The sequence below is a fragment of the Phalaenopsis equestris genome, unplaced genomic scaffold (genome assembly GCF_001263595.1).
Source record: "Phalaenopsis equestris unplaced genomic scaffold, ASM126359v1 Scaffold000105, whole genome shotgun sequence".
Lineage (NCBI taxonomy): Eukaryota > Viridiplantae > Streptophyta > Magnoliopsida > Asparagales > Orchidaceae > Phalaenopsis > Phalaenopsis equestris.
The window spans coordinates 817,271-830,582 of NW_018164547.1; the positions used below are offsets into that span (position 1 = coordinate 817,271).

General features: G+C 34.7%; 1 protein-coding gene across 6 annotated transcripts in view; it reads right to left on the reverse strand.

Annotated features, from left to right (window-relative positions):
- The window catches only part of LOC110020633 (pre-mRNA-splicing factor SYF1), a 32,396-nt gene extending 19,884 nt beyond the window's left edge, over nucleotides 1–12,512 (reverse strand). For 4 of the 6 annotated variants that reach the window (XM_020718792.1, XM_020718793.1, XM_020718791.1 and 1 more), the window contains exons 1-9: nucleotides 12,291–12,512; nucleotides 10,827–12,057; nucleotides 10,382–10,707; nucleotides 9,882–10,066; nucleotides 9,608–9,778; nucleotides 8,623–8,823; nucleotides 8,018–8,269; nucleotides 7,355–7,862; nucleotides 3,557–3,695 (exon numbers count right to left, since the gene is read on the reverse strand). In XM_020718792.1, the coding sequence (XP_020574451.1) occupies nucleotides 7,425–7,862; nucleotides 8,018–8,269; nucleotides 8,623–8,823; nucleotides 9,608–9,778; nucleotides 9,882–10,066; nucleotides 10,382–10,707; nucleotides 10,827–11,992 (2,739 nt within the window). In that variant the 5' untranslated portion in view covers nucleotides 11,993–12,057; nucleotides 12,291–12,512 and the 3' untranslated portion in view covers nucleotides 3,557–3,695; nucleotides 7,355–7,424. The remainder of the gene's footprint in view (nucleotides 1–3,556; nucleotides 3,696–7,354; nucleotides 7,863–8,017; nucleotides 8,270–8,622; nucleotides 8,824–9,607; nucleotides 9,779–9,881; nucleotides 10,067–10,381; nucleotides 10,708–10,826; nucleotides 12,058–12,290) is intronic. The other 2 variants (XM_020718794.1, XM_020718795.1) reach the window with 2 other exon arrangements.
- Nucleotides 12,513–13,312: the final 800 nt, after the last annotated feature.

A 13,312-nucleotide genomic window follows, 5' to 3' on the forward strand; every position in this document is an offset into this window, starting at 1 on the left:
CCGATCACACACACACACACACATACACAGATATATATATATATATATATATGATTGATGAGTAGTATTTCGAGCCAAAACGAGCCTAACACGATGGAACACATCTTAGTTTGTGTTCGGCTCATTAACTTATCGAACAAAATTAACGAGCCGAACACGAGTTGTTCGCGAACAACGAGCCGTTTTGACAGCCCTAATTGTAATTTCTACACATGTTGCACAGGGAGTTATTGAGATTGACAGACTTGAGCAGCATGAGAAAATGTTAGTAGGGCACAACATTAATATGATAGTTTCTTCACAGGCTCATTCATGTTTCCAACATGTCAGCTCAAACCTTCTATTTTCAGAGTTCGCAGTGTAGGTTACATCTATAAAGTTGAAATATGGGAAGTTCAACCCACTCAAAGCACTATCCATCAAGTGAGCTATGAAATATCTGATTTTATGGAAACAAAAGCTGATGCTGTGGAGCAGACTGGGTAGTTGGACTATCAAACCATTGTCTGTTGCAACGGAATTTATCAGATTGGCCAAATTAATTCTACTTGACGACATATACCCAGTTTTCCACATGGATATATTAGATGAGTTCAATACATTTCGCAACCACAAAAGAATAAATTGAAAAAGATGAGGATTTATGAGGCTATGTATATCTTTATGTTTAAATTTATGAGAATTCGTCCTTCATGGATCAAAGTAATAAATGAATTATGAGACTCTGCCACAAACACATGTTTAATGAGTTAGAGAGGTTGACAATGAAGAATGTATCCAACATGATGAAAAATTATTCCGCTGACAATATTCTGCCGCCGGGATAGACGAGATGAATTGATTTTGTCGACGTCTTTCCAAAAAATTTTAAGTTTATCAATAATTTTACAAAGCATTAAGATTGCCAATGCGCTCCCAGGATACTATTCCACTAGATATTTGATTTGTAATTTTCTCCAAAATGATTGTTTGGACCAGCACACTGTGAAGCTATATGACCCTTTTGAATTTGGTGCAACATGAGCAGACGACCTAACAGAGACATTCCTAAAATTTTTTATAGATATCAGGTATATATCTATTCCTAGTATGACTAACGACTTATTTTTAGTAGAATTTTTTGTCAAATGATTATGCATTTTTGATCTTCCTACCAAAGGAGTCTCTATTAAATCCAGTGTTTTATCAGTCACTGGCCTGATTTCTCATGGTGAATGGATTTCTTTGACTCTTGTGATCCTCGTATGGATATGTAAGGTTTTTAAAATAAAGTCAGTCTCTCTTTATAATCAGGACATCTTACTTTGGTGCTATATTCATGTTTAGATTCATATTCATATTTGTAGGGCATTTAAGAAAATTTAAAAAAAAAATTACAATTAAAAAACTAAATTTTTAAATTTTTAAATTAAATATTTGTGAGGCATTTAGCTACCTAGAGTATCATTTATATTTTTTGGAGAAAAACTATCATATTATCATGTACTTGTCAAAAACACAATCTACCTTAAAGCAAAAACGAGTACAAGATTTATTCCTTGCTCCTAATTTAACACTTGGTCAATTTTACTTAGTCTAGCAATCATACGTGGGTGATTCCAAAAAATATGATTAGAAATAACCTAATTGACAATATTGATCGTGTAAGCAGATCTATATTATTCTTTGAAAGACGATTATAACTAGTAGAGTATTTCATTAATATGAACCTTGGATGGTTGTGTTTTCGCTCTGGCCAATAAATAGTTCTAAAAAGGAACCAACCCAACAAGATTGTTAGGCGGTTCGGTTTTTCTCAAGCAACTACATACGACGGGTTATCCCTCGTTCCCGATATTGGTTGATTCTGGTCTGATATGATATTTACGTTTAGAGACGAGGGGTATGTTGCTTCCATGATGTGAACTCACTTGCTCAGACTAGATATTCAGCCAGGATTATTTATAGTTGTACCAAATTGTCCCACAAGAATATACTCAGTTGACTTTAGTGTAATTGTCTTTATTGCTTTTACATAACACTCAAAAATATGAAAGGCAAGTATGATCATTAGGTAACCCTAAAGAGCAAAGGAATTTACGAGACATTATTTCTAAACTACATTCAAGGTCATCGAAACACTACACTGTTTTACCTCTGACGTCGCAATTGAGATATTTAGAAGCACTGTGTCATGATATAGAGTTTCTCATCAAAAAATTACAGTCACTTGCTATAGTTCGATCAAAAATCATTCGAGCTTGATAGCATCGCTATCAAGTTATAGGACTTATGAGAGAAGGTCACGAGCTTGATATCTTTTAAGTCAGATCTCGAAATAGAATGAGATAGACAAGGCTCGATTGATGGAGAGGGAGCAGCGTCATTATCAAACTCATGATCAAGTTATGTTGATTGCTAAGGCTACAGAGTGGAGACCAAAGGACGGTGGAGGGTAGCAACTAATAGGTGGTGGTTGCAAAGGTAGGCTACATTTCATAATGTATTTGGAAATCACTCAAATCCAACGAATTTGGAATACACTAATTTTGAACTATGGGATGAATTCCAAATTCATCAAAATTTTACAATATGCTCCGCTTTCATCCAACCAAATGCTAAAATATTAAAACCTTCGCATTTCGTTTACTTTACCCCAAAATTCATCAAAGCAAACAACCCCTTAGTCAAAAATGATGTGCATGTCATGCTACATCACAGATACACTTAAGTTTAGTCAAAAGGGAGGAGAACTGCAACTTCTTAAATATGAGGAGAAAATTTGCAAAATTATCATTTGATAACGGCAAGATAAAATGTTTAAGTCTACCCTAGACAACAAAAATTTAAAACTTGAACCACATCACTAGTTACATAGGATAGCATGGCTGGCTAAAATTGGTATTTTTGTGATCTAAAAGAGTTTAGTTCACTTTCAATGAGCTACTTAGTCTAATAGAATTTGGCAATGCACCCTTATGGATGCGGATCATGTTATTTTGAGTAGAAATTGACCATTTGATCTTAATGTTACTCCATTTGGAAGGTCTAATGTTTAAGCATTCAAGGTAAATGAAAGAAGGATAGGTTTAAAGCACAGAAACCTATAGAAGGTCTGAAATTGCATTAAAAAAAAAGACAATTTAACCAATAAAGTAAAAAAAAAAACATTACATTTTCAAAAAATAACACGTATTTGAGAAAAAAGTACACAAAAGGGTGGTCTGATCTATATTGTAGTAGCTATTGATCCGTCTGATTTTGTGTATGATGTTTCGTTTTTGTTAGATAATGTTAAATGCTAATTAATTTTTCAAATTAAGTGCAAATCAGCTTCCTAACAAATTACTATTGCTTACAGACATAATATGTCAGTTATGGATCATTAAGTCTAATTTCCCTCAAGAAAAAAGAAAACTAACTAAACTAGCCTAATCCCATGTCAACCCAAATAAACAAATCTAATTAGAAGAGAAAACATAATTTTATAGGCATTTCCATCATAAACAGATCTACAAATAAGTGAATGGAGAGAGCAACAAAATAAAGTAAAATAAAACAACAAAAGTAAACTTACATGAGTCATTTTCTTCTCAGCATTTCTGAGTGTAAACATGGAAATATCCATCAAATCAGCTTGGCTTGGACAAATTCAGCCCTGAATAATTTAGCATTTGGAGTTGATCAAACAGATCAGAGCATAAACTATGCACTTCCTGAAAATTAATCCATGAGTCAAAATAAATAGATATATTACACCAACACAAGATACTTTTGGAATCCACTATGAGTAGTGGCATAATTCCGTCATCTAGAATTGTTGTAGGATCAAACAATATAAGTTTGTCTAGAAAAATATTGGACTCAAATTTACAAGGTAGATGTAGAATAATCCAATGAACTGCCAATAGGTTGGTGAAGTAATGTCAAATCATACATTTTGAAGACCGGACTAGTACCAAAAAAATATATAATTTCTAATTTAGAGGTGTTACTTCCGATATGCTATAGGATCTTAAATGACTCTTCCTTTCTCATATGTAAAGGTTACTAAAGAAAGCATGTTCATGTTTGAATTGAAATGCACCATTGATTTATCCCATGACTTGAATTCCATTAGCTACATATTTAAATCTTATAATTGTCATAATTAGCTGTCGAATTCTTATGAATATCCTCATGAAAACCATTCATATCTTGTGTCGATGATTTTGCAAATGCACTAGGCCCATACTCAAAAAAATAAATAATTAATTAAATTAAATTAAAAAAAACGCAATAAAACGTATAGGTTTTCTATTGATTGAAACTAAACTTTAAAATTGCACAATAAGTGGTGTTTAAGTGTGCAATAAGAGCATGCTTCAGCCTGTACCTCAGCATAATTTTGGAACATGAGAAGAGTAGGGCTGTCGAAAATTCATTCGCAAATAGCTCATATTTGGCTCCTTAAGTAGCGAGTATTTGAATTGTTTGTTAAGTAAACGAGCCAAACACAAACAATTTTTTTAAGCTTGAATTATAAACGAGACAACACGAACAACCCTTTGTTCGATCGTGTTCGGCTCATTTTAACTCGAAATAAGAAAATTATATATATTATTGATATAATAATATATTATATGCATATATATATCTAAGTTTAAATCACCACAACTCATGTTATCATGTGGTTTTATGTCTTTTATTGCATAGGAGTGGTGCATATATGAATTCAATGCCCTACATCAATTTTTATAATCAAGTTAAGCAAACCAATTCGAGCCAAAAACGAGCTGAAAAATGAACAAGTATATTTTTTTGAGCCAAACACGAATAGACTGTTTAGGAGCCAGTTTCTAAAATAAAAATAAAAAAGAGTCGAACACGAACAAATGTTTAGCTCGCTCAAGCTAGACTCGTTTACATCCCTAGAGAAAGGTATAGGCCTCGCCTGGGCCTAAAAGCATGAATGTCTCAATAAAGCTAAATAGTGCCTCTGCACAATATTCATAAAAGGTGCAAGCCTCAAAAACTTGGGTAAAGTTCCACAAAATATAACATTTAACAACAAGTAAAATATTCCCCAAATAACTTTTAAACTTTGTTGGTTAAGTTTCACAAATTTTATATAACATGCTGATTAGGTTTCTTAAGAGAAAGAAATAGTTAAGTGGTAGATTCAATTTGAAGATGGCACTCCTATACTACCAAAATTTATAACAAATTATTGAAGCTTACATGCTTATCATCACAGTGTGGGCATAATTGCAAGTATAACCAAGTTCATAAGAAAAGAAGAAATTATTTGATTACCTTAAGGATGAACTCATTGGTTTACAATATGTATAATAAAAGATTAAAAGATAAGAATCTAAAATAAGGCAATCCTAGACTATGATAAAAATTCATTAGTTTGTAATGATGTTCCATCACATGAAAAATGATTTTTTGAAGACGAAAGTGAAGCTAAATTCATAATTTATAATCTTAGTGACTTAAACTGCGTGTTTATATTGACTTAAGAGCAGAAGAGCTTAGTAATTATGATCTTATTTTGACTTGCTATAAACTTACTTCAATGTAAATATATTGCTTAATACTTAATATTTTTATTATTTTAATTGTTTATCTAAGACTTATGCCTCAAATAGCCTTGACATATGCACCTCATCTCGTGAATAAAAAAAGTATCAATGCTAGATTTCACAATTTCAAACCTTGGTTGAAATGTTGTGACAACTTCAAAGCAGCATATATGAACATAGACTTGTAGATGGATATGTATGAAAATATTAAATCCCAACCATATGCATTATCTTTTAATTTCAATTTTATATATTTTCAAATTTACACCTCAAGAAAATAAATTTGTGTAGTTATGATCTTTGATCAGCTAAATCCTACTTGTGAGAGATCTACAATCATTACATTATTCCAATTGCATCAAGATCCCTAGAAGTGCCATGCATTATCTTTTAGGAGATCCACAACCATATGCATTATCTTTTAGGAGTGCCATGCATCACTGTATACTGTAAAATTCTACAAGTGATGATTCATGGATACATCAACAAGAAATTCCACAATTATGCCCAATTTGTAAAGATGAGTAACCAATTTGTATAGATGAGTAACTAAATTCATTATAACTAAATTTTCCAAATATAGACTCAGTCAAAACTATATTTGCAAGTCATAATGGCATCTTATTACTACAGCTTTTGTTATCCTTTTAATAAGTAGAGCAAAATTAATTATTGTTATGATTACTCGGTTGTATGAAATTTGTTTCAACAACACTACTTCAATGTAGAAGGGTATATTTTCTATTGAACTGGTTTGTCAATTATATGGAGTTTGTTTCTTTAGTTCTATTTTTATAAATCATTCCTCGTGGTTTCTGGGTTAAATGCCATTTGCGACATTAATTGAAACCTATTTGGAAGGACTTGTAAAGGCTGTTTACTAATTTATTCACGACTGTTTATTCAAAGTTAGAACCACACAAGACAGCTGCTTTGGGTGACTTTCTTGGACAATTTTCTTTGACTCTAATAAGGATTCATAAACAACCATAAAAAATTGAAAAGAAGAAACTTATATGTTAATAAAAACATGCTTTTGGATGGTCAAATTCTTCTCCGCTCTAAGAATGGAGGTTTTAGAATTTCAAGAGAGGGTCTATTCATATAATGGTGAAGCTTTTCTTTAAGTGAATAATCCCCTTTCTTTCTATATCTTTCTTCTTCTAACAATTTTCATTACTACTTGAAAGGATAACTGAATTTATTTAAGTTCGCTACAACATTATTTTTTTAAATACATGAGATTTCAATCATTTATGTCACTACATTAATTGCTAGCAGTAGGCCAAAACTCTTTTACTCTAGAACTTTAGTTTTATCTTTTTTTCTCTTTCTTTTTCAATTTTTTTCACAAGTAGTTGTATAAGGATTACTAATTTAATTCCATGAAAATAGCATTCAAGTATTTAGTGCACCAAAATCAACAATTCATATTAGATTTATATTAAAAATCCAAACCCCTTGAGCCAAAATTTGATAAAATAATAGAAGAAAAAGCAGTGAAACGTCCAGCAGGAGTTATATTTCAATTGGAATAATGATGTCAATCAAGCCCAAAGAAGCAACAACATGTTCTACAAAACCAGTTTCATAAATGTAATCACCATAGCAACAAAGGAACATATAGGCTACAAAAAGTTCATAGGCATTACAAAGATTGTTCAGGAATTGTAGCATCACATAAATGCCCATAGAAGATGACCGAAAAGTCAAGCTAATAGACTGATCAGCGAAAAAAACAACACTCGATCATGCATTGAATGGCTTAATAATACAAACATGTTTCTTAAGAAAAAAGAAAATCATACCGGTGGTTTAAAAATCAAAAGCATCCCTCAAACTGTACTCTGAAACTCTAAATATTATTAGAATGATGTACTACTGCCTTCTTTGTCTCTTTATTCTCTCGAGGGCACCTAAAGGAGCATTCGCCCCATTTTCCTCAGAAACAGCATCTTTCTCCTTATCTAAAGTAACTTTGTGTGCCAACTCTCCAAAAACAGTAGCGGGTACACCCTTTTGAGCTATCTCAATTTTCTCATCATCTGAATCACTTTCTTCTGGTAACTCGATATCCTCACTGTTAGCATTTACCTTCTTCTCATTGTTAGGCCGTGACTCCACTCCAGCGCTTACAAAGTTCATCATTCTGCTTTCATCTTTAACAGACAAGTCAGCAGATGAAGAGGCCAATTGTCTTTCTAAAGAAGCCATTTCATCTTCAGGAACTCCTGCCCTCTTGAGAGTGTCCACTGCTTCTTCTAGGTTCAATTTCTGATCTTTTTGCATTAAATATTCAGGAAGGATCATATGAGTCTGCAAAAGTTGAATGATAAAATAAAATAAAATTTGTTTCATAAACATCATCAAATCTCAGAAAGGATCATGTGAATCTTCAAAAGACATGTAATAGAAAAGAAGGCGAGAAGATATTATTAACACTGCTACATCAATTGATTTTGAAAGCTTACCTGACTAAAGCTAGCTAAGACACTGCGTTTAACGCGAAGCATCTCTCTAAATGTATCCTCATTACCGTGCTGAACTTCGAAATCATTCCACCTCTTCCAGAAATCAGAATCAGAACGTGGATCAGCAAACTGTGATGCAAATACAAAAATTGCACGAGCACGATCAATCTCTCCCAAGTTCCTCTCAAGTTCAGCATATTTCATGCACATTGTTTTAACAGCATTATCCGGAAGGCCAGACTCAATGGCTTGCTGCAAATTCCATTACAAATTGGATGTTAGAGCATTTAAGAAATGAGCCTATCCCAAGATGCAAATATAATCAAATCTAATCTAACAAGACCAACTAAATAGAAGGCTAAAGAATAAAATATCATGAAATGAACAGTTATATCTCATCAACGCTCAAGATGGGAACATAAAAAATCAACCTTCCTTCACTTTAAGTGGATAAAGTTTTTCTGTAAAGACTAGACAAATTTTAATAGATATATCATATATCAAAAGTAAACAATGTCATGTGATTTCAAGGTGTTTGCTTATATTCCTTAAAATGAGATATTGCTGTGACATGGAACTGCTGAGCACGAAGGCATAAAGTTTACCTCATAAATTTCCCTTGTTTTTGGAATGCCAAAGATTTCAGCAGCACGAGCAATGTAGATCTCATACATACTCAGTTTTTCGCCATCAGAGACAGCTTTTACAGCCTGATCATAGACTTTCATTGCCCGTTTTGCTAGCCCGTAGTCTTCCTCCAGTTTAGCATATTGCAAATATAACGGCTTCACATCTTGTGCAGGTGCCTAATGGAAGTACAGAAGGTATCAAAAAACTTTAGTGAGGAGAAATAAGTTTCACCCAACAATCATTAATTATGCTTAACTGAAAACTTCAAGCATAGTATAGACTGAGTAACATAGCTCCAACATTATTAAAATTTAAAATAAAAAAGGCGGGAAACACCACAAAGAAATAGTGAAAAAAGGAATCCGAACTCGCAATGTTTTACAGTTAATTATATGTGATATTAGATCTCACTAATACACATTTAAAGTAAGCACGACGAGGAAAAACTGATAAAGTACTTTGTCATAAGGGAAAACAAAATATTTAAACCATTAATGCCATGTAGGAACACAAGCGGTGAAGAAGGCCAGCAATTAAATTACTACAGCTTGGCCATTAATTTCAAGCCGAAAAAAGTGAACTTAACCCACCAGAAAAACTAACACTCATTAAACCGAACTATTAAATTAGAACTGCATGAATTCTGCTGTCAGGCAAAGTTTAACCATAAAATAGCAAATGGTCAGATGAAGAAACAAAACTATGGTTATGCAATTAAAAAGGGAATTGAAGAAAAAATATCCCCACATTACAAGAAAACGTAATCCAAATACAAATACAGCACCAAAACAAGAACTAAATATCATAAAAAACATCAAGATCAAATTCAACAAGCATGCAGTGAACAAAAATCAGAGCTTCATACTTTTACTTACAAATAAAGAAGACACTTTTTTTTCATGCTGATTCACAGAGAATTGATCACGCCGTAACATATGAATAATTAAAATTATTGCACACCTTTTCAATTGCATGCTCAAAAAGTTCCCTTGCCCGCTCTAGTTTAGTCTTTCCATATCTCTTCACAAACTTTGAAAGGTATGTGACCCATATATCTTTCACATGAGGGAACTTAAAGATCTTGACGCCTCTTTCATACACCTTAAATGCATCTTCAAAATACTTGTGCTCCTAATAGAATTAAAAAAATCAGTAACAGAAAAACTATCACATAATCATATTCTAATCTGGATGGTAGCAATGTTAATATTTTTTACGGAAAAAGGGAAAATACCTCAAGGAGAAATGCATAATTCAATACAATTTGGGGAGTAGCAATCCTCAGATCAAGAATTCTCTCATAAACAGAACGTGTACTTTCCAGTGTTCCTAAACTCTCTTCCAGATCCACATAAAAGCTCCAGAGTCTCAAGGACTTGTGCAACCTCATCTGCACAGGTTCATTACCATCCGCAGCAACTGCATTAAGTGAGACAACATTATAAACAGGAAAGCAAACAAACTACCATTGCAACTTTCAGAAATTGATCAGCAAAGCTATTTATGTTAACCAATAAATTTATGTGCTTCAGGTTCTCTCTCTGTCATTGGGTCAAACTCATACCCCAGTTTAACATGCTAAAAATGCAAAGACGTCAATAGCTACTTCTGATTTCCCATAAGCAAAACATGATTGCCATCCAAAAATGGCCTTGAGAACATTGCAAAGCCAGTTAGAAAAAGTGAGAAGAGTGAGAAAATGAACGAAAATGATACCATCAATCCATTGGTTACCTCTTCTTTTGACTTCAACAGAGGGTTCTGCAGTAGACCTTCTCATAAGCTCAAGAGCTGCCTGGAAATTCTTGTGCCTCAGTTCCATCTCAGCCCATTCACACCAAACACTTGCCAGATTGTCAACTGTCTTGTAGTTGACCTGTACAGCCTTGTCAAAAATAACTCTGGCATTGACTAGATCATTATGGTTCTCATACAACCGTGCAAATGAAACCCACAAAGTGTGGGGCTTCCCCACGGCCTTCATTGGGTCCACTGTCCTCACTGCTTCAGTGAACGTCAAGATCTGCCTGGTGGGGTTGCCCTCAAAAAGTTTCACCCGCCTGCATAGCAAATTAATGATAATCAGATAAGTATCAAACAAATCAATATTCAGAATTCAGGCTTGCATAGGCTTAATTGAAGGAAGATGTAGCTTAGAAAGAGAGTGGTGATGGATCACCTGTGCCACTGCTCCACATTATGTGGATTCTGCCTTAATAACACGCTGTTAAGCAGCTCTGGCCGACGATCAAAGAGGTTCTCCAGCCTTGCTAGCCTAAGATCAGCATCGTCATCATCATTCAACCAGAAATCTTCGAGAAACTTCTTTGAAAGTTTATCGATCCCATTCTTATCACCATCATCATCACTGCCATCTGAGCCGTTTTCAGCCGTCTCAATCTTAGCAGCGAGGGCGCTCTGCTCGAACTGGGCATAAGAATCGAATATGACTGAAAAATCTCTCACAGTGACAACATTTGCAAGGCCCTCCTCAAAGACATCACGAGCCTTCTCGTAAAGACCACGGCGGACGTAATAATCGGCAAGGGAAGTCCAGAGACGGCCAATCTCATCAGTGTACTTTCGAATTCCCCCGCGGATGATTGCATCGACCTTGAGGCCGGAGACTTCGGTGGCGTGGCGTGTGAGGAGGTCGCAGAGCTCAAGCCATAGCTGATGGCGAGTTTTGCCTTTGATAGAATGGAAGGAATCGTCGTTGAGAACAGATGATAGGCGCTCAGCGGCCTCCTGCCATAGCTGGGAGCGGAGAAGGAAGTCGATGAAGTCCTCAATGTGGGAAGGGTCGAAGAGAAGGTAGCGACGGTAAACACGGAGGGAGGTTTCCACTGGCACGCCAGAGATGGAGACAAGAGTAAGGTAGGGAGACCAGATGCGGTCGTGCTGGGTGACGGGCAGGGCGCACAAGGCACGGTCAAAGGTGTGGCGAGCACGCGTGATTAGGCGCTGCTCAGTGAGGGATGTGAGGTACATGATCCAGATGCGGGGCATCTTGTGCATGGTAACCAACGCGCGCTCGAAGGTGTTGTTGAGTTGGCCGTAGAGATCGTGGGAGATTGAAAAAGCGCGAACGCGATCGAGCCGCTCCCGCAGGTAAGCGTGCCACAGCTTGTAACTCCCCGGGAGGGCCTTTAGGGCCCGTTCGTAGATGACACGGCGCTTATCAAAGGGTGCATCAGCGCGGGCTATAAGGTAGCGCCACCACAGCTTCAAGTTAAAAGGGTTGCGGAGAATTTCTTCTTCGTATGGAAGATCGTCCACGGATGGATAGAGTTCCGAAGACATGAGCATAGCTTCCTTCGACGTTGAAGGTGAGGGCTCCGCCATTGTTGATGAAACAAATTGGAAAGGAGAAAGTGCTGTTTGGCAAAAGGATTTGAGCAGGATTTAACCTAAATCCAGCCAAACAGAAAAAAAGATAATTTTAAATTCTACAGCATCTTAAAGGGCTCTTTGGTTGCCGGTTTTAGGCAGGATTTACCAAACGGCCAAAAATGCCTCCGTAAACCCTGAGCACCCGTAAATCCCAAAATGACGCCGATTCTCGATTTACTAAATCCTGTGAATCGGCGGATTTAGTAAATCCGGGAAGATCCAAGAAGAAGAATGGCAAAAACAGTCTTACCTTCCTCAATGGTTTCTGGCAGGAACAGAGAGGAAGGATGAGAAAGATGGAAGTTTCGGTAGTCTCTGTAAGCCGCGATCCCTTCGTTTCTTCCCAGCTAGCTCTAATGGTGAATGTGTTCGTTCACGAAGGACATGGTTTCGAGCGCGGGTGTTTAGGGCAGAGAAGGGAAGTTCGGGCGAAACCCGGAGCAGGGGAGGAGACCGGAGAGGGTTTCGGGAAGGAAGGGGTGAAGAGAGAGAGTTGTGTTTTTAATTTGCCTTTATTTAAATTATTTTATTATATTAATTGATTATTAATTAATAAATAATTTATATATTATCAAATTAATTATAATTAAATAACTTATATCTATTATTTAAAAGTTAATTAATAATTAAAACTATGTTTCTTATTTTAAATAATTTAAGAAATTTTATTAAAAAATTGAATTTATATAATTAATAGTTAATCAATGTTAAATTATTGATTACAAAGTAATTGGTTTAAAAACTAAATTATTAATTTATATAACTAATTATTATTTAATATAAATACTTTTTTTTTTTTTTTACATTTTAAAGCTCACGATATTCATTTATATTTTTTTGTTTAAAATTTATCTTTAGATGTTCAATAAATCTTACTAAATTCTTTTAAGTCATTAAACATTTTTTCTTTGTTTTGTCTTAAAATCTTGGATACAATAAATCTCATTCGAATGTGGATTTATGTGATTTAGCGAAGCTAAAGGGCGCGATAGGAATTGCGAGAAAGATAGAGAGATACGAGGGTTTCGATAAGAGGGGAGTTTTACGGGAGTTCCAAAATTTTTTGCATGCCAGGATCTCATCATTGTTGCCTTCCAAGCTCCAATCACCACTCTACAAATTAAGAATTAATTATTTACCAAACTAATTTATTATTAAAAAAATATTATATTATTTACTTATTAAGCAATTATTTAAGATTAGTCAATTATTAATTTACTAATTTATTAATTTATTAATTTATTAATTTATTAATTTATTAATTTATTAATT